The sequence below is a fragment of the Sphaerodactylus townsendi genome, linkage group LG01 (assembly GCF_021028975.2).
Source record: "Sphaerodactylus townsendi isolate TG3544 linkage group LG01, MPM_Stown_v2.3, whole genome shotgun sequence".
In the NCBI taxonomy this organism is placed as follows: domain Eukaryota; kingdom Metazoa; phylum Chordata; class Lepidosauria; order Squamata; family Sphaerodactylidae; genus Sphaerodactylus; species Sphaerodactylus townsendi.
Window position 1 is genome coordinate 33,788,900 of NC_059425.1, and position 18,371 is coordinate 33,807,270.

An 18,371-nucleotide genomic window follows, 5' to 3' on the forward strand; every position below is an offset into this window, starting at 1 on the left:
ATGGAGATGCCCTCACACTCTCCCCAACAACAAAGAGAATCCAAGGGAACATGCAGCATGCTCTACCTATGTCAGCCCCTTTCTTCATCATACCGTGTCAGCCTTGCATAGCTTTTGGTCTGCACAGTTTTCCAATTCTGTAACCTTCATCTTACTGCATTGTTGACTGGGGTCTTTGCTGTCTTGTTGAATTGCTTTTCATATTTTGTGATTTGCCTTGAGTTATAGCAAAGAAAGGTGGGCTATGAATAAAGTAAACAATAATGCCAGTCCGGATGCTGAATCCTTCATAAGCTAACCTTAGTTAAGGTAGACCAGGGTTTCACGTGATTCTGAATGATGCCTCTGCTCAAGTGCTTTGGAGAGCCCTTCTCATTGAGAATAGAAAGTCCTGGACTAGGTAGGCCAGCTGCCTGTGAGGTAAATAAGGCAGCTTCATATGTTCAAATGGAACAGAGTCCGCCATTGAAAAAGACAATTGATTTTATCTACTTTGGTTCCTTTATTTTAAAAGTTACTTTAGGTTTTATTTCTGGAACAGTTCCCGCCTCTCCTTTTGCATCAGACTGTGTACATTTTGTCTCATGCCTTCTGTTGATAAACAGTCTGTTGAGTGTTTCCTCGACTTCGACAGAACTGGGATGTAATCCAACCCAAGCCTAAAGCCGTTCTGAGCTGTGTACGGTTGCCATATTGCGGGGCACACACATTTCCGGCACAGTCAGTCGATCTGATGGAGGTGCTAGAGGGGGCGAGTTTTACAGCCTGTCACTCTCAACAGGGTGTGCCAGACGCATGCACCTACACTGTCTATTTTAGCTTCACTCAGAAGTTAACTGAATTTTTGACGGTCAACCCCATTTTTTTCTCAATAAAATTTAGAGATACATTTCACTCTTATGGTCCAAACATTTATTTTAAAACACATAAGAGGATGAAACATATACCCTCACAGCAATCTCTTTCCCTATGTCTCTGCGTGAGATTCTGAGCATGCCTCCTGATGGGAAGGAGGCTAACTTAGAGCATGAACTCACACAGAGATTCAACAGGGAGACTCCTGTAAGGGCCAGTGATTCTATTGCATCTCTTTACTGAGAAAGATTGAATGTTGCAATCATACACAATGCAGAGAAAGGACAGAATTACCTCCCTGCTTAATGAAGGTTGGTTGGAAGTATCCGAGGCCAGTATACATATAGAGAAGCAGCAGCCACCTCCCCTGTGAGTGGACATGTTGAGCCTGTAATTATTTAATTTCACTAGGCACAAAAGGTGCTTTCTTGTGGCACACTCCCGTGCCCTTGGAGTGACTACCTTAAGCTTTTGGAAGACTTTTAAAAACAGCTTTACTAACTTGTGAAATTTCTCAGCCACAGAAAAAAGATACATCGCCCCACGTTCTTGCACACATTTATTAGAGTTGTTTATGGAACGGTGAAAGAGGTCAAAAAAGAAGCACTATTTTTTTCTCCGAGGTACAGAATTTTTGCCTTAAAAACTCAACTCAACTCCACTGCCAGTATGATTTCATCAGTGTTCCATTCCTAGGAAACGCAGTGCATCTGTCTAAGGAATTCCAGTTTTCCACCTGCAATTTTTTTTAATCCATCAAGTTAAAGTTGACTTCAGGCAACCCCATGGGCTTTTCAAGACACAAGTCATTCAGAGGTGATTTTTCACTTGGTGGTCTCCCATCCAAGTATTAACTAGGGTTGACCCTGCTTGGGAGCTGAGATCTGACAAGAGTGAGCTAATCTGGGCTGTCTATGCTACTCACTCCAACCTTTCACAAATGGAAGCAGGGACCAGAGGCGGAGCAACAAGGGGAATGGGGGTGCGGGTTGCACCGGGCGTGCGCCTGGGGGGCAGCAAAAATGTCAGGTTTGTTTTTGGTATTTTTTTAGTGTTTTTTAGTTTTTGGCCTGCAGGGGGCGCAGTTTTTAGGCTAGCAGCACCAAAATTTCAGGGAGTTTCTTGGGGGACTCTCCTGATGATATCATCCAAGTTAGGTGAGGTTTGGTTCAGTGGGTCCAAAGTTATGGACTCCCAAAGGGGGTGCCCCATCACCCATTGTTTCCAATGGAAGCTAATAGGAGATGGGGGCTACACCTTTGAGAGTCCATAACTTTGGACCCCCTGAACCAAACTTCACCACATCTGTCCAGTATAATAAGGATAGTCTGCTAAAGATACCCTGAAATTTTGATGTTGCTAGCCTAAAAACTGCGCCACCTGCAGGCTGAAAATTGAAACAACACTAAAAATACAAAAACACAAATGAACATGGCCAGCAAAACTCAGATTTGCACCGGGCTCCACTTTCCCTCGCTACGCTTCTGGCAGGGACTGTTCTTTTTGGTTAAAGATAATGAAAGAAAACCATCCACTGTTCACAATATGCCCAGGCAGTTGGAGGACACGCAGCAGCAGGCCATGTGCAGCACAGCGCCTTAGCATTGAGGCACATGCATTTATGTCAGTGGTGAGGGTCGGTACCTGGCCTGTTGTGTTCCATCCATTTTTGAGGGCTGTGAGTTCAACACCCACTCTGTTTCTGGTGATGTGATTTATTCGTTTATGGATTTTGTTTCGTATCCCCCTCTCCCTGGCTGAAGCCAGGCTGTCAGCTACGCACACATTAAAATTGCAGTATTAAAACCAATAAATAACATAGTGACAACTTAAAACAGTAGAACAACAATTTCCCTAGATGGCTGTAATCAATACATTGTCCATATGGCTTGTATGCACACCCTGGAGGAGGTAGTGCAATCACGGGGCCAGACATAAATCATCATACAACATTTGTTACAGGCCAGGAACATTTCAGTGTTGCATGCTCTCTGGAATTGTTTAATGTCCCAGGGAGCTTAATGTCTTCTGGCAAGACATTTCACCATGTAGGAACCAGGACCAAAAAGCCCTGGCTCTGGTGGAAGCCAGGCGTATGTCCTTGGGGCCAGGGATCTCTAGGAGCTTGCTGCCAGAGGACCCGAGAGTCCTCTGCGGACAATATGAGCAGATGCGGTTCCAAAGATACGAAGGTCCCACTTCACTTCAGTGATGTCTCACTTCACTGCTGGCTTCCCTGTATGCACATCAGAGCAAGTCAACAAAGCTTCTCGGCCTTTTGGCTAAGATCAAGTGTGTAAGTCAACAAAGCTTGGGGAACCATCTGAGGTTGCCACCAACTTTGCTACACTCAACAGCTCTAAGCAGCCCTTGAACCTTAAGCTGTTTTTTAAAAAATCAGGGCTATTGGCCAGCAACTGATAACTAGTTAAACAGCTCAAAGGCCAAAAGGAAAGCTCCCTTGGGCCAGAGGTCGCTCCCCGGCCATAACCTACTTACCTCTGATTTACATGAATATGTGCTTGAGACAAGAGGTCTCTATTTCCTATTCAGAAGTTTAATTACACAGGGTTCTGGAGAAGATATTTAACCTTGAAGAACAATAATTCTAGTGTCTCATAGTAACAATGTTTCTATAAGGCAACCCCCCAAAGGCAAAAAATAGGGAGAAAAAAAGAGAAAAAAAGAGACACCAGTATACCCAGAGACCACCTATTGAGAGCTGTCCTTGGTACACATGGATAGTTGGAGAGCTTGCTATGATTGAGCCAACCAGGACAAAGAAGGGGGTGCACACAGACAGAGTACCAGTCTCACACTCCTGTGCTCTGGTCAGCCTAACTGTCCGCTACTGTTGCAATTCTCATCAGATTTATACCCTTCCAAATTCATTGAAAATCCTTGGGCTTAGTAGGGTGTAACTCTGCTCAAGATGTACATCTTTCAAGTCTTCGAAAGGGAAGGCCAGAAGTCATAATGAGCAATCTAAAGCTGTGGTCTTGGGCACACCTATTTGGGAGCGAGCGTCATTGAACTCAGTGGGAAATCCTTTGGAGTTAACACGCATAGGATCCAGATGCATATGCTGATCTTTACGGAGATGGGTAGCCTTGAATGCCAAATTCTAGAAGAGCACTAGTGATGGTTCCAATCTCAGTGTTTTTTTTACATTCCACTTCAATTGCATTTGTGTTTATTTATTTTAATGTAATTGCCATAGTTTTTGCACAGTTTCTTACAAAATTCACTCCCCTTTTACACAAAATAAAGCCCAAGGTTTTTCATAGACAAGAAGGGAACAGTATGGCAACAAATGCACAAGGATTTGTCCCTGACTACTATCTTCCATCCAGCTTCTTCTACTTTCTGGGCATCTAACATAAACAACCTGTTCGGTTGAGAATGCTTTCACTGGTTATCACGAGTTCTAGAAAACTTGCGTAGAGTCTCAGGACTCTGAACTTGTAACCTGTCTGGGCTCGGCCGCAGCGCCCGGACCTGCCCTGCTGGGTCATGCACGAGCTGGCACCGCAGGAGATGGGAAAGTTGCAGAGGAGCCTCTTGCAGAGACGGTGGAGACTTTAGAGGCCTAAGAGGCCTTGTTCAAAGAGGAAGGCAAGAAAGAGAGGAGTTTTAGGTCCAGCAGGACCCGCCCGCCCACAGCTAAGCTGGATGTGGGAGATGGGCTGGAGAAGTAGCTGGGATGAGGGAGAGAAATGAGAGGGCAGAAGGGATATAAGGAAGTGGGAAAGGGAGAGTCAGGAGCTGCTGCAGTGGTGGTGTGAACAGACAAGGGAAAGGGACAGCTCAGTGGTGGGAAGTGGGAAGGAGGGAAGAGGACCCTGGAGCCCAGACCCCCTACCAGAACCTAGAGCACGGTTTAGGCTGGTCCCAACCCTGTGCAGTAACAGGGTGGGAGTCTTTCACACATGCTGGAAACACCTCCACCTGTGAGGCCACAGGGGAGAGACAAACCCCTGGAAACTCCTCTCCCTATGAAACAACAAGGGAGAGAGAGGGGGAGGGTGCGAACTCTCAAGTCAGCCAGGGGAAGGAAGGCAGAGAGACCTGCTAGGAGGAGGGTGGCATAGGTAAGGGCTGCCACGTACACCAGGCGCCTTGTGGGCACGGTTGTTTCTTGGCCCCTTGGGCCAATTTGGAGAGTCACTGACTGGGGAGACCAACCCCCAGGTTAGGGTAGGAGGGAAGGATATGCTACCCAAAGGGCCTGGGCGAGGAGGGGGAACACCACATAACCTTACACTGAAATAGAGCAGATTCACACAAACAGTGAGTGAGAGGGGGAGAATAAGAGAGAGTAGGAGCAACTATGGCAAGCTGTCTTGTAAGCCACAAACTTGAGCCATGGGGAATGGCAGGAGAGAAATGTTTTAATAAATAAATGAAAACAAAATGGGCTATCACTTGCAGGACTGATTTGGCCCATAAGCTGTCAGGTCCCAACCACAGATATAAGAATATGCAAGCTTTTATGCTGCTGGCATACACATTAGAACTTGGTCTAATAGAAATTAATGGGATGCCTATTTGGGACTCTCTCAGGCCTGGTTTAATTGTAAAGCTGGTGGGTATGAAGAGCTTAACTGTGCATCTTGCAGATGCTGATGTGTCTTGTTTAAACTGTGATGCTACATGTGCAGTTCTGCTATGCCCACAGCATTAGCAAGTCTGCACAGCCTCCACTTAGGCTGTGGGTCACTGGTGTATGAAAACTACCCATGTCACAGCTGAGAGCCCAGTCTAAACGAACCATAGGAAGATCACATTGGAAAGTTTGTCTCATGGAAGATCACATAGGATGGAAAATCACATAGGAAAATCACATGGACTCGTGGAAGATCACCCATGGAAGATCACATAGGAAAGTTTCTTTTGCCCATCAGCCTCACATCCAGATAAAATGTGTCCATACTGGGGGCTCTATTTATATTTCAATATTACTCTTCCTCCAAGGGCTCAGGGCAATCTACACACTCCCTCCATCCTCTGTTTTGGACTCCCATCTTGGGGGAGGGCGGGAGAGAGACTAGGCCAGGATCATACCACGAACTTTAGCTGAATGGGAATCTGAGCCTAGGTAACCCAGTCCTCTCTGTCTCTGATGCATTTTTTCATAAACTCTTTTACTTGAACCTGAAACCCCCCAGTTTTTGTTTTAAAAAGATTTTTTGGTATATGAGATTTCATATACAGTGGGATAAGGATAAATATACACAAAGGATGGCCGCAGTCATAAAATATGACAAAATAAAAACTGAAAATGGGTTGGATCCTGTGATTAAACAGTTGAAACCATTGATGGTTGTAGATCTTTCTCTCCCAGCAGAACTTTCTAATTAATTAAGAAGTACTATACAAAAGCCAATGAGAGCTATGCTATTCATTTACTGATACATTTATACCCCACTTTTCTCCCAATGGGAACCAGAAGTACCTTACAATATCATTCTCCCTTTCTTCTTTTATTTTCACAGCAACCCAGTAAGGTAGAGGAGGCTGAAAGAGTGACTGGCTGAAGGTCACTCAGCAATCTTCCATGACTGAGGATGGATTCAAATCTGGGTCTCCTAGATACTTGAACTACTATGCTACCAAAGTAGCACTCCACTGTGAGAAACTTGCTTTCTCTCACACATACCATATTTGAAAGTCATTTGAAACCTGCGACAAAGTATCAAAATGTTGCACAGTTGACAAATGAGGTGAGGTCTTCTTGGGCAGTATAGAACGTATAGTTTACATACAATGGACTCTAGATTCAGTCTCCAGCATCTACAGGTACATCTCAGAAAGAAGGTATTGGGAAAGACACCTCTTTTAGGGAGACCAAAAGCAGAGAAATATTTTTGGGTCCATGCCATTTGCAACTTAGGGAATTAGAACCTGGCTACTCTGTATGTACACAAAACCTCACAGCTTATCCACAATTCCATTCACAAATGCCTTTTTAACAATCAGTTAGATGCAGCTAATTGATTATCACATTGCAAGGATCCAGAACAGAGAGAAGGCCCAAAACAAGCCAACAAAAAAGCCCTTTGCCAAACACATGACCAAGGGCATTTAAGTTCAACCTCATCATGCGTTCATTCCACTTTTCTGAGCAAACTCCATCTCCATTTACAAATATAGGGCTGGAAAGGATGCATAAATGAGTTAATCCAATCAGACGCCAGGAAAACATCCCTAAGGAAAGACCTGAGATCTGCAAGATTTCTCATACTTTGAACTACAGTCACATCACATGTCTTGAACACAAGCAGATATGCGTTCCTGTAACCCAGATTGTGGTAAATGTCAAGGCTGCTTCCACAAGCATAAAAACTTTATAGATTACCATGCTGAGAATCTCTCCTGTCATGGAATGTCTAGTTCTCATCTTAATCTGGGAGGCAGAAATAGACCAATTACTTGCATTTCAGAATTTAAGAAGCCGACTTTGGGTATTTGCAGTACAGAATTCGGAGAGAGTTCAAAGGGCCTTTGAAGAGAGTTCAAAGGACACCAGTTAAAGTCAGCAGGAATTAGCAGGCACACCACATAAGAGATGCCACAGAGCAAGCGAAGACAAGCTCAGTTTTTATATTATGATTCTCTGCAATCATTCACACATGCATCAAGAGGAAACAGACACCAGTGCAGCATTCTTTGTGGTACAATCTACAGGTTAGTTTCGTAAACTGATTTGGTCTCCCCTGTGTATGCAAATGCAACAACAGACTGGTAAGGAGGGAGAGGGATCCAAGACTGAAATCAAATAAGTCTTCTGGGACAAAGAAGTGTTTGTTTCTATGCCAGCACTTCGCAAAAATTTTGGGAGTGGGGGGGGACTTCCTTGTGCATGCAGTGCCCATTGACTTGGTAAAAGGAGACAACAGAGGAGCTGTCTGGATGCCTGGAGACTGTATGCTTTTATACAACTTATATATAATGTCACAGCCTACAACTGACATGCATTTGAGCTCCCCTGTCATGTGACAATCAGGTTTCTTCCACACCATATGCCATAGCACAATTCTGGATCCCAGCAGCCCGTGGGATGTACTCTAGAGTTCCCACAACAACTCCCAAAATAAGACATATGCTGGTAGCAGCAGAATTTAAATCCCCTTTGGTTTTGGGGAGCAGGCTTCCAGAAGGCAGGGAGTCTGCTCAGGGCAAGTAAGAGCTTAAGTGGAATCAAAGGCCCTTTCCCCACTTACCCTTTTCCGAGGGCAATTCCCAGCGCGCGGCATCCCTGGCGCGTGCCCGGGCGTCCCCACGACCCCGTGCTCTGCGCGGGGTCATCAAAAGGCGCCCTTTGAAAGAGCGCCAGGAATGCCTCGCACTGAGGGGCGCGACAGCAGCAGCGTCGGGGCGGCTGCGCTGTCGCCGCCCCTCTCAGTGGGGAGTGCTGAGGGACCCCGCGCTACTCTCCTCAAGCAGCGCGGGGCTTAAGGTAAGTGGCGAAAGGGCCAAAGTTTTGTTTTTCAAAAAGTTGCTCTTAGAGCTGTCCAGGTGCTGAAACCCTTTCTTTGTCTACTCCGTCTTGTAGCTGGGACCTTTCACCCTCTTGCTGCCCTAACATATCTTATCTTGATCTTTAATCTTCACTTCATTCTCTCTTGTTTCCAGGTCCTTTGAGCATAGTGATATGTGACACAGTGATACAGTAAGAAACATGGAGATAGTTTCAGAGGGTAGCTGAGTTGGTCTTCGGTAGAATAGCTAAATTTGAATCAAGTATCACCTCAGAGACAAATGGGAAATATGGGTTTGGCTAATAGACAGAATATCAAAACAAACCAAAATATATTAAGTGTTTTATTCCCACTATTAATTTGCAGGTGCTGTATTCTAATGAAGTTGCAAAAAAACCTCCATTAATGTATGCTTGTCTGCATACTTTTAAATGTGCTATGAGATGTGAGAAACATCTAAACCATTGTCTGATAATCTGATAGTAGGACACAGCATTATCTTCAGTGTGTTCAAAGCACTCCATATAAATTACGCTACTGGATAACAACCCTATGAAGTAAAGGGGTACTGTTATCCTCCCATTGAAATATTGGGGGTTTGTATGAGTGTGGCTTGACTAAGGCCATGGCTCAATGGCAAAAGTCCCAGGTTCAATCCCTGGCATCTCCAGGTAAAAGGATAAGGTTACAGGTGGTATGAAGGGCCTCTTCTTGAGATCCTGGATTGCTGCTCAGAGTAGACAATGATGACTTCTGCAGAGTAGATAGTGATGACCAATTGTTTGATTCAACTTAGAAGCTCGCCTTCCTCTATCATGGTTCATGAGCACTCCTCAAGTTCCTAAGGGCCTCTGGTAAAACTTTGTGGCAGACATGAAATGCTAATTATACACTGAGAGTGTCAAAGCTCAGTTTACTTTCATTACTCTGGAGCTGAGGCAGGCACCAGGGTAATCTGAGAATGGAAGTTTTGCCCTCTGCTACTCCAGCTCAGTACAAGAAGGCAATTGTCTCTCATAGGTGAGACAAGCCAAGTGCAAAGAGGAAGTTCATGACAGTGGCAACCATCTCTTTAATCGTGAATGTCCAGCAAGCAAGAGATATAAAGTTGTCCAATGCAGAGTCTGTGTTTCTGCCTACTAGAAGCCATCGATACATAGCTAGTGGGAGTCTCCAAGGATCTGTTTTGCCCCAAGCGATCTGCAATTATTTGCCATTAAATGAGTTCATTCTGTGTCTTATGAAAAGGTAACTACTAATCCAACTGACCCTTCACTTGCCCCTCCATTTCAGGGATGATCTGTGTTCTTCTGTTATTAACAGAGAATCACAGTTTCTTATTGATCCCTGTTCAAACCAACTGATTTTTTAAAAAATAATGTTTTTCTTATCCTTTCAATTTTGCCTCTACCTGAAAGCCTAATCATATTTCTGACCTTTTAATGCAATTGTTCCTTTCTCCACCACCGCTTGAAAAAATGTCCATGCACTGATTTGCCTCCTGACTACTGCAATGTGGTCTAAACGGAGCTGCTCTTGGAGATAGCTGGTGATACCAGTGAACACTGTGGCTGCAAATGGCATCAGGGGAAAACTGTGTGTCTTCCTCTATTTCTCCCCTCCCAGCACTTGAATAGTACCCCAGCACAATCCCCAACACCAGGAGGTCTGTGACATCTAGGTCTTGAAGTGTCTGATGTGACAGTATTAGAAGCAGCTGGATAAGTGGAGGTGGAGATGAGTTTGGTAGTGGAACAAGAGCATGTGGGGGTTTGGGGGCACACACAGGGTGGGAGTCATTCAGAAATCACACATTAACAAGAGAGTAACCAAATTTACGGAATTAGTCTTGGAAAAATTAAACATTTTTGGACTTGGTGAGAAAACAGTTTGGTTTACTCAGCCCCATCTTGAATCAAGCTCAGAGTCATTCCCCGATTATTAAAGATGACTCTGATGCTTCAATTACTGCCAATTCCCCCCCCTCAGTTGACCAAGGTGAGCTAGCAAGAGTGCATCACACCAATCCTGACTCGCCCACATCAGCTTCTTATTTTTCTTTTATATTCATTTATTTAAATATTTAAACTCCCACCTCCCCACATAAAATATTGTGGAGTCTGCAACAATAAACATCAGTAAAAAAAATAGAAAATAAAAACAGTAGTGGAAACAAGACACAAATTGCAGATAGAAACCATGTTAGCCAGCAGTGTATTTAACATTTGTGGCTAAAATTATTTTAAACAGCTGCACGTTACAACTGGTAAGCTCTTGATGCTACCCCCTCCCCCAAAGCAACTGTGTGGGAATCTGGATTTGCCCCACAACACCCTAGATCTGGCCTGGCTCTGCCACCCCTAAGACTAGCAGTAAATTTAATTGAGTAACTTAGCATCATTTCAAACATTTTTATTCTTTGTTTTCATTAGCCTTGTAAATCATGCTCTGTTAGCAGAGTGACTAATATTTGTATATTTAAATAAAATATACAGAGATGTCCCACATGTGTTGTCTATAGTGGAGTCTGCAAGATAAAGAGAAGGTGCCAGTCTTACAAATGTCCACAAATCTTACAAGCCAAAAGGAATTTTCACACGGCTACCTGCCTTCACATCCCTAGAGATAGTCATTCACAGCCTAACTTTTACAAAGAGAAAACACTTTAGGGTCACCTGGAGCCCATTCTTAACTCACCACAAGTGAACAAGAGAGCAGGCAAGTGGCTACTTCCAAGCCTGGGAGCAGAATCTTTGGACAGAAATGCAGAAGAGAGTGAAGATGGCAGGAGATAACAGTGGGGTATCCCTTCAAGATTTCACTGGCCCATATCCTTATGCAGGAGGAGTGGTATATTTATTGCTGCATATAAATGTCCATCAGGGAAATGAGACATAATAATTGTGTTTAGTATTTTCATTAAAAATTATACACTTGAGTGCTCCAGACTTGGCTTCCCTGTAACCCTAGCACGTTTACACATGAATCTGACACGATTTTCTCCTGCATCCTCTGCCCTAGGAACAGCTGGGAAGCCATGTAGTCTCTGGGATTTTGCACCCAAATCTGTGGCTGACTGAAAAGGGATTAAATTATCCTGCTTTGGTCGCAAGCTAAACTTCTTATGTTTTTCAGGACAGCAAATTATGACCCACTGACCTACTTGTGGCCACAGCTTCAACAAAAGGTATGCCCGAGACAGAAACGAAATTGTTTACCACTTTCCAGTTCCATTAATCTAACTAGCCAGCGTATGATGTGCTCCAAGCCTCCGTGCCAGAGCAAGCAAATGAGTCCAGAGATGGTACGGAAAAACGGGCAAGATCCCTTCTGCTTCTTTGCCACAAACTATTGATGCCCGTTATCTGCAAAGAGGTGGACTGTAGTTTTTGTGACTGTTGGGGAACCTGAGGGGCATCTTCTGCCTTGGAAGGCAAGTTTTATTTTCTTTGGCTCCACCTTCTCAGTCACCCTACAAATAGGAAACAGGAAGAGACTGCTGGTCAACTGCTCCATATCACCAGATAGAGCTCCATCACTTCATCAGACCTGTTTATAGTCTGCTTTTATTCTTGCTTTGCCTTGCTCTGGCCTGGTCCTCCCTCAACCCCATATCCTTCCTGATATGTTTGCCTGGGTGCCTTCAAGTTTTCTTGAATGAATCCTGCTGATTCTCCTGGCTTATTTTAACCCTGGCAACAGTAAATGTCAGGGGTCTTACTACCTCACTGGATCTTGAACTAGGGAAGTCTGGGAGACTTGCCCCTAAGCAGAGGCGTATCTAGGCTTCAAGCCAGGGCAGGTGCACTGGGCACTACCTCTTGAAGGAGATGTCAGCCAGTGCCTTGCTGCCTCCAAGCAGCCACCCTTGAACTGCGCTCCTTGCTGAACTCCATGTGCAGTTTGGGGGCAGGTCATACAACTGAAGGCTAAACCTGGCCAGACCAAGCTCAGCACTCATCTGGCCTTGCCATGCCCCGAACTCCACAGGAGGTGGAGCTTGAGGGGGCAGAGTCATCAGTATAAAGCTGCTGCTGGGCAGAATGACTGCTCAGTTTGATACTGAGCTCAACCTGGCTGGATCAAGCTTTAAACGACAGGCTCAAAGCTTGCTGTGTAAAGCTGGATTTGGCTAAGCTAAGCTCAGTGTTGAACAGTATGGTGATGCCCAAGCTTTATGGGGAGCTGTGGAGAGGGTGGGGTGAGCCAGTTGTGCTTGCCCTGGCTGCCATTTTCAACAGATACACCCCTGCCCCTAAGTACCTCCACATACTTGCTGGTCCCAAATAGCTTCCTCCATCACCCACTATTTTTCTCCTCTTCTCAGGCAAGTGACCGAAGTTCAACCTTAACTTCATGGTCACTTCCTTTTCCAGCCTGTAAATAAAGAATACCCTCTGTGCGGACTGTACAGTGAGTGGGTTTATCTGCCCTTATAACCAACTTTGGCCCTCCTCTGCTTAGCCATCCACCCTGCCCCTAAATACACTCAAGTCAATAAGCTTGGATGGGTAAAACTCGGCTTAAGATTGTACCAGAACTAATTAATAGACCTAAAATTATGCTATAAGTTAGTGAGATATTGTATTGTGTTGATTTTATTGCTACTGTGTGGCCTATGACTAGAATAAATAAATAAATAACCAGAAAACTGGAAAAAGTAAAGCAATGAGAGCAAAAGAAAAGAGAAAGAAAAGAAAAAGAAAAGGAAGAGAAAGAGAAAGAGGGAGGCCAACCAAATATAATTACCACCATCTAACCCCATCATCATGAAAGGATGACCGGCACACATAGCTACCAAAGAATACCCTTAAATAGCTAGACAAACATGTTACTCTACAGATGGTTTGGTTACTGTAGTTAGTACTGGGCGACATGGAGAGGGCGAGGTGGGGAGAGAAACCAGGATATGGAGAAAGGGAGTACATTTCAAAACGTATACAACAGTTGGCAATTTGCAGTGAGTTGTCAGATCTCTCCAAACACCATCATTTTACAAGTCCAGCATGCAATAACTTGGCTACTAGCAAAAGCTGCTGAAAGTAGCATCTTCCAGGGTTTCTCCCATCATGTCATTAAAGGATAATTCAAATTGGGTCACAACAGTAAGAGAAGAAATGTTTCAATTCCAAAATATACAAACAGGAACATTTGACAATAGCTACCTTGAACAGCACAGTCAAGTCCATGATGAGTTTCAGAGTAATCAAGTTGTAATATGAATCCCACATTCCACCAAGCTAAGTTTGGAGAAACTCTTTTAAAAGGTTGCTCTTGCTGCTAGATGTAACTTCAGCAATAAAATTCAGAGACTTAACTACCAAACTGGGAACGGTAGCCCTTGTTTCTCTTCTTACAATAAATCACACACCTCTCCATATCCTAGATGGACTACTTGTGTCTTCCAAATCCTCAGAATTTATTTTGCCACTATGCAGTCCAATGTTCGACAGAATTTTGGGATGTGCATGCAATGGAGATCGACCCATGACAACTCCCCCCTCTATTTCCTCACCCCCTCACACACAACTACCTGAAGAGACCCTTAAAATAGCAAGCAAATAAACATTATTCTACAGCTGCTTTGGCTAGTGTGGTTAGCACACGGGTACATCAAAGAAGGAGGGGGTGAGAGAAGAGATTTGGGCACAGATCCATCTTTCTCCTGGAACAAGCAAAACAGAAATCTTGCTGAAAATCCCTGCTCTGCTCACACACATCGTGTTCCACTAACTTGATGGGGAAACACACACGCACGCACGCACATACACGCACAGACACACACACCGCGCAAAGGAATCTGCTTTGCATAAAGAGGTGCAAATGACATTTTGAAAAAAAAGAGAGAGCAAGAAATGTATTCTGTTGCAGTGCATGATTTCACCAGCGTATTTCCCAGGTAGCAATTTCGTAGCAGCAACCCACACACATTCAGGCATCTGCCTTCTCCTCCCGCTGGATCTTTGCTGCGCAGTCTCCATTTTTCCTAGAATGTTTTCCCCCACTGCCATTCTCATACTGGCTCTCCCCCCCCCCACCACCCCCCACACACAAATAGGTTGCCTCCATTTTAAATCATTTCAAGAAAAATCCAGAAAATTCTGTAGAAGCTGTCTTAGCCCTTGGCGGAATCAGAGTGCCGTCTTAACATGGACCCTCTCTAGACTGCAAAGATCTCAAATGAGGTCAATCCACCCCCCCACCCCACAAATGATCACTGTGTTTTAATAATTCATCTCAGTGTCTTATTCACTCTCCATTGCCTTTCTGGCTTCACCTTCCACATCTGCCCCCTCCAGTACAACACAAGAAAAGGGGGCACGCTAAAATTTACACACAACCTCTTTTAATTTAACATACAACCTCTCTTAAAAATGAGGGTCCCTGGGCATATAATTGTTCAAATTGTATTCCACCCTCTTTGTTTGAAGTCCCATAAACCCGGCAACAATTTGGACATCCCCAGCTTAATACCCCCTGATTTCTCCTAGAAAACTTTGGGATGAGCTCATTCATTACAGTACGTTGTGATGGCATAAAATCACATGTTTCAGTGTTCGTGTGCATGTGAGTAGAAAAAGGCAGGCCAGGATGCACGGAAAGGCCTCCCCAAACCGTTCCCTTCTTCTCCTCCCTGCAAAGGTTTCCTCTCCCAGCAAAGGTCTCTCCAGGACACTCACTGCATCTTTTCCCACAGTTCCTTCTTCTAGCTAAAAATGAAGCCTGGGTTACCTTAGAGCTCCCCCTCTGGCTGGCATGGGGATAGAACATCTCTTCATTACTCTACCTTCACGTAGCCAAACCATGTGGGTGGATGGCTGGGGGGGGGGGGGGGGAACAGGGGGGGGGGGGGGGCGTCTAGCTGCCCATGCACGTCAGCTCAAACATGCATTGGTTGGCCTACAGGGAAAGCGGTGTACACTATCGCATGCATGTCTCAAGTGTTCTTTTTTCCACAGGTGCAGGTGTCAAGAAACGCATAAGTACATCACCATCACATCTTGAGAGAGAGTTTGTCTATCACAGAAACAACCTACTGCTTCTGTGAGATGGCCCTAGCAAGAACTGCTCCTTTTATGATGATGGTTTCATTTATATTCTTCCACCACTACAGGTGCCTACTGAGGAAGGGGTCGTCACCCTGTCCTTGGCTTTATATTCACCCCTCTGATGCTCCTGGGCCTTGGAGTGGCAGGCCCCTCCCCACTGCTGCTCTTCTTTCAGGAACAAATATATTTGCATAGCTTCTCTCTCTGGCAAGAGAGTGAGTGGAGTGGCAAAGGGCCCTCATAAAGCTCAACCCAAATACACACTCAGAGGTAAGTCCCATAGAGTTCAGTGGGGCTTACTTCAAGGAAGTCTGTGTCGGCTTCCCAGTCTTCTGATTGTACACAGGCAAGGTGGGGGAGCTGGGCCTTTTAGGAAATGCCTTCATGAATTCTACATCTTTCCAAAGCATGCCCTGTTCTCTCTGCTGCAGTGGTTTTATGGGATGCTGCTTTCAAAGGGTTCCATCCTGCTTTCAAAGGGTTCCACCCTTCTCCACACTGTCTTGTGATTTGGTAGAAAGCCCCCCAAACCCCTCCCCCATAATAATAATAATAATAATAATAATAATAATAATAATAATAATAATAATAATAATAATAATAATAGTGGAAAAACTGCTACCTCTGGCTGTAGATCTATGTCAAATGGCTCCCCCCTCCCCACTCCGCCCACCAACCACTTCCAATTTTCTTCCAGAATCAGCCCCTGGCCCAAAACACTTCTAGAGAGGTGGAATAACCTTCATCAAGTACCTTCTCTGGGTAATCTCTACCTGACCTTTTTCTTCTTGGAGATGCCCTTGAGCACCCCAACCTCTCCAGAGTGCACCCCCTCTTCTCTATCCCAGTGAAAGGCTTCCTCTCTTCATACCTGCCCACAGGCTGTCTCTTAAAAGGTGACCTCAAGTTTTTTTTTGGGGGGGGGGGGCAGGGGAGGAAGAACAAGTCGTCCCTTCCATATGTGCCAAGCCTGTATAGGAACACATCCTTTCCTTCTTCAAATGTCCTGCTCCTCCCAATGCATTCTGGGAGATGACTTCCCTTGGATGCTTTTGGAAAGGAGAGGGCAAAAGCATTATGTGGGGTGAAGCTCTGGTGGAGTAGGGAGGCCTGTCCTGGCCCCCTCCTTCCTGCTGCATCTGGTCCTGCTGTGAGGACAACCAGTGCAGAAAAGAGTCCTCCCCCCCCCCCTTCAAGCAGGCGACCCCATTGCAAGTCTGCTTCCCAAAGGGTCCAGAGGCAGCATTTGCTCCCTAACCTTGGTGAATGTTCAGACTCATCCTTCTTCTCCCCCCCCCCACCGCCCGCCCCAATTTCCAGAAGGAGATGTTGTGCTTCTCTCTTCTGGGACATCTTCCTGAACACCCCCCTCGCCTATCAGATTCCCGTAGAGTCTGCCCCCTGTCGTTTCTCTCCTTGTGCTGGGGGAGGCTTTGGCCCGGCCTGGAAGCCTGTCTCCCAGCAGGCCTGAATTATTCTGGGGAGAGGGGCTACCGGGCTCTGGCGTGCCTCCTTTCCTCCTCTCTGGATCCCCTCCACATCCTCCTGAAGCCAACCAGCAACGCGCGGCCTTCGGTGGGGATGGAGTTCTCTACCTGCATTCGGGCAGAGAGGTGCTCTTCCCGCCCCAACCCTACCCCCCCCCCCCATCACCTCCTGTCTAATCCCAGTTTTTATCAGAATGCGGGATGAAAAGGGGCTCCCTGCTCTGACGGTAATCCGAGGAGGGTATTTCTCCTCTCAAGCTTTCCTTGCTCGTCATCACTCCATGTTTGCACGTCGAAGAAGGGCGGGGGGGGGGGTCAGCCTCCTCTCTCTGCTGTGTGGAGTTGGGGGGGGGGGTTCTTACTCCTCTGCATCACCCCCCTGGCCAGATCCGTGGCCTGAGCATGCACAATACGCCTTTGAGGTCACCCTTCCACGTCCTGATATTGGGGGTGGGGTGGGGGTTGCTTAACCTTCTTCGGCTGCCCCCTGAGCCCGCACGGTATTTGGGGAAGAGGAGCAGCGGGATCCCTCGCCCCCCCTTCGGGTCCCTCTTACCTCCAGACCTGTCCCATCTGCAGCAGGTGGATGACGGACTGCCAGATCCAGACGGAGAGCCTGCAGAGGCGCTGCGCTCCGGGGGCACCGGCGTGATGCCCGACTCCGGCCCTCCTGGCCGCTCCGACGGAGCCCATCATGGGAGGCCCGCGGCTGGTGAGGCCCTGCACGGCCCCCAGGCCTCCTCCGGTGTAGTCTTGCACGAACCATCGGAAGCTGAGGATCTGCACCAGGACGGAAGGCAGCAGCACGAAGGCCAGCGTGAGGCCGCACCACAGATAGTCCCGCCGGCCGTAGTGGTCCAGGGCCAGCCAGAGGTCGGTGCCCACGTCGCCCAGCAGCACCAGCAGCGCCAGCACGATCCACAGGCAGTCCAGCCACGGCCGCTCCACCGCCACCGCCGCCGAGGGCGAGGGGGGCTGCCCGTCGCCACTCGGCGCCAGGGGGTCGCTGGCCCCGCCGGCCCGGCCCGCCGCCGCCGCCCCGCCGGCCCGGCCCAGCAGGTTGCGCAGACAGGCGCTCCGGCAGCCCCAGTAGCACGATGACGTGTTGCAGCAGTGGCAGATGTGCATGGAGCTGCTGCCGCCCGCCTCGTCCTCCCCGCCGCCGCCGCCGCCCGGGCCCGCCGCGGCGGCGGCGGCGTGCTGCTGGTGGTGGTGGTCGTCCAGGTTGTGCAGCTGGGCGAAGCCGATGCCCGCGCCGCTGCCGTCCGACTTGGCCGCCATCGCCGCCCCTGCCTGCCTGCCTCCGCCGCCGCCGCCGCCACCAGCACCGCCGCCACCCGGCTCCCCCCACCCGCCGCCCCGGCCGGCAGCCCCGCGCCCGCCCGCCCGCCGCCGCCGCCGCCGCCGCCGCCGCCGCCCGGCTCCCCCCTGCCGCCCGGGCCGGCAGCCCGGCTCCCGCCTGCCTCCCGCCCGCCTTCGTCCCTCCCTCCCTCCCTCCC

At 47.3% G+C, this 18,371-nt stretch overlaps 1 protein-coding gene across 1 annotated transcript in view; it reads right to left on the reverse strand.

The window, feature by feature from the left end:
* Positions 1 to 18,153, reverse strand: part of XKR6 (XK related 6) — a 185,376-nt gene extending 167,223 nt beyond the window's left edge. Inside the window, exon 1 of the mRNA XM_048517378.1 lies at positions 17,429 to 18,153. Coding sequence (XP_048373335.1) covers positions 17,429 to 18,153 — 725 coding nt within the window. The remainder of the gene's footprint in view (positions 1 to 17,428) is intronic.
* Between the last annotated feature and the right edge of the window lie 218 nt (positions 18,154 to 18,371).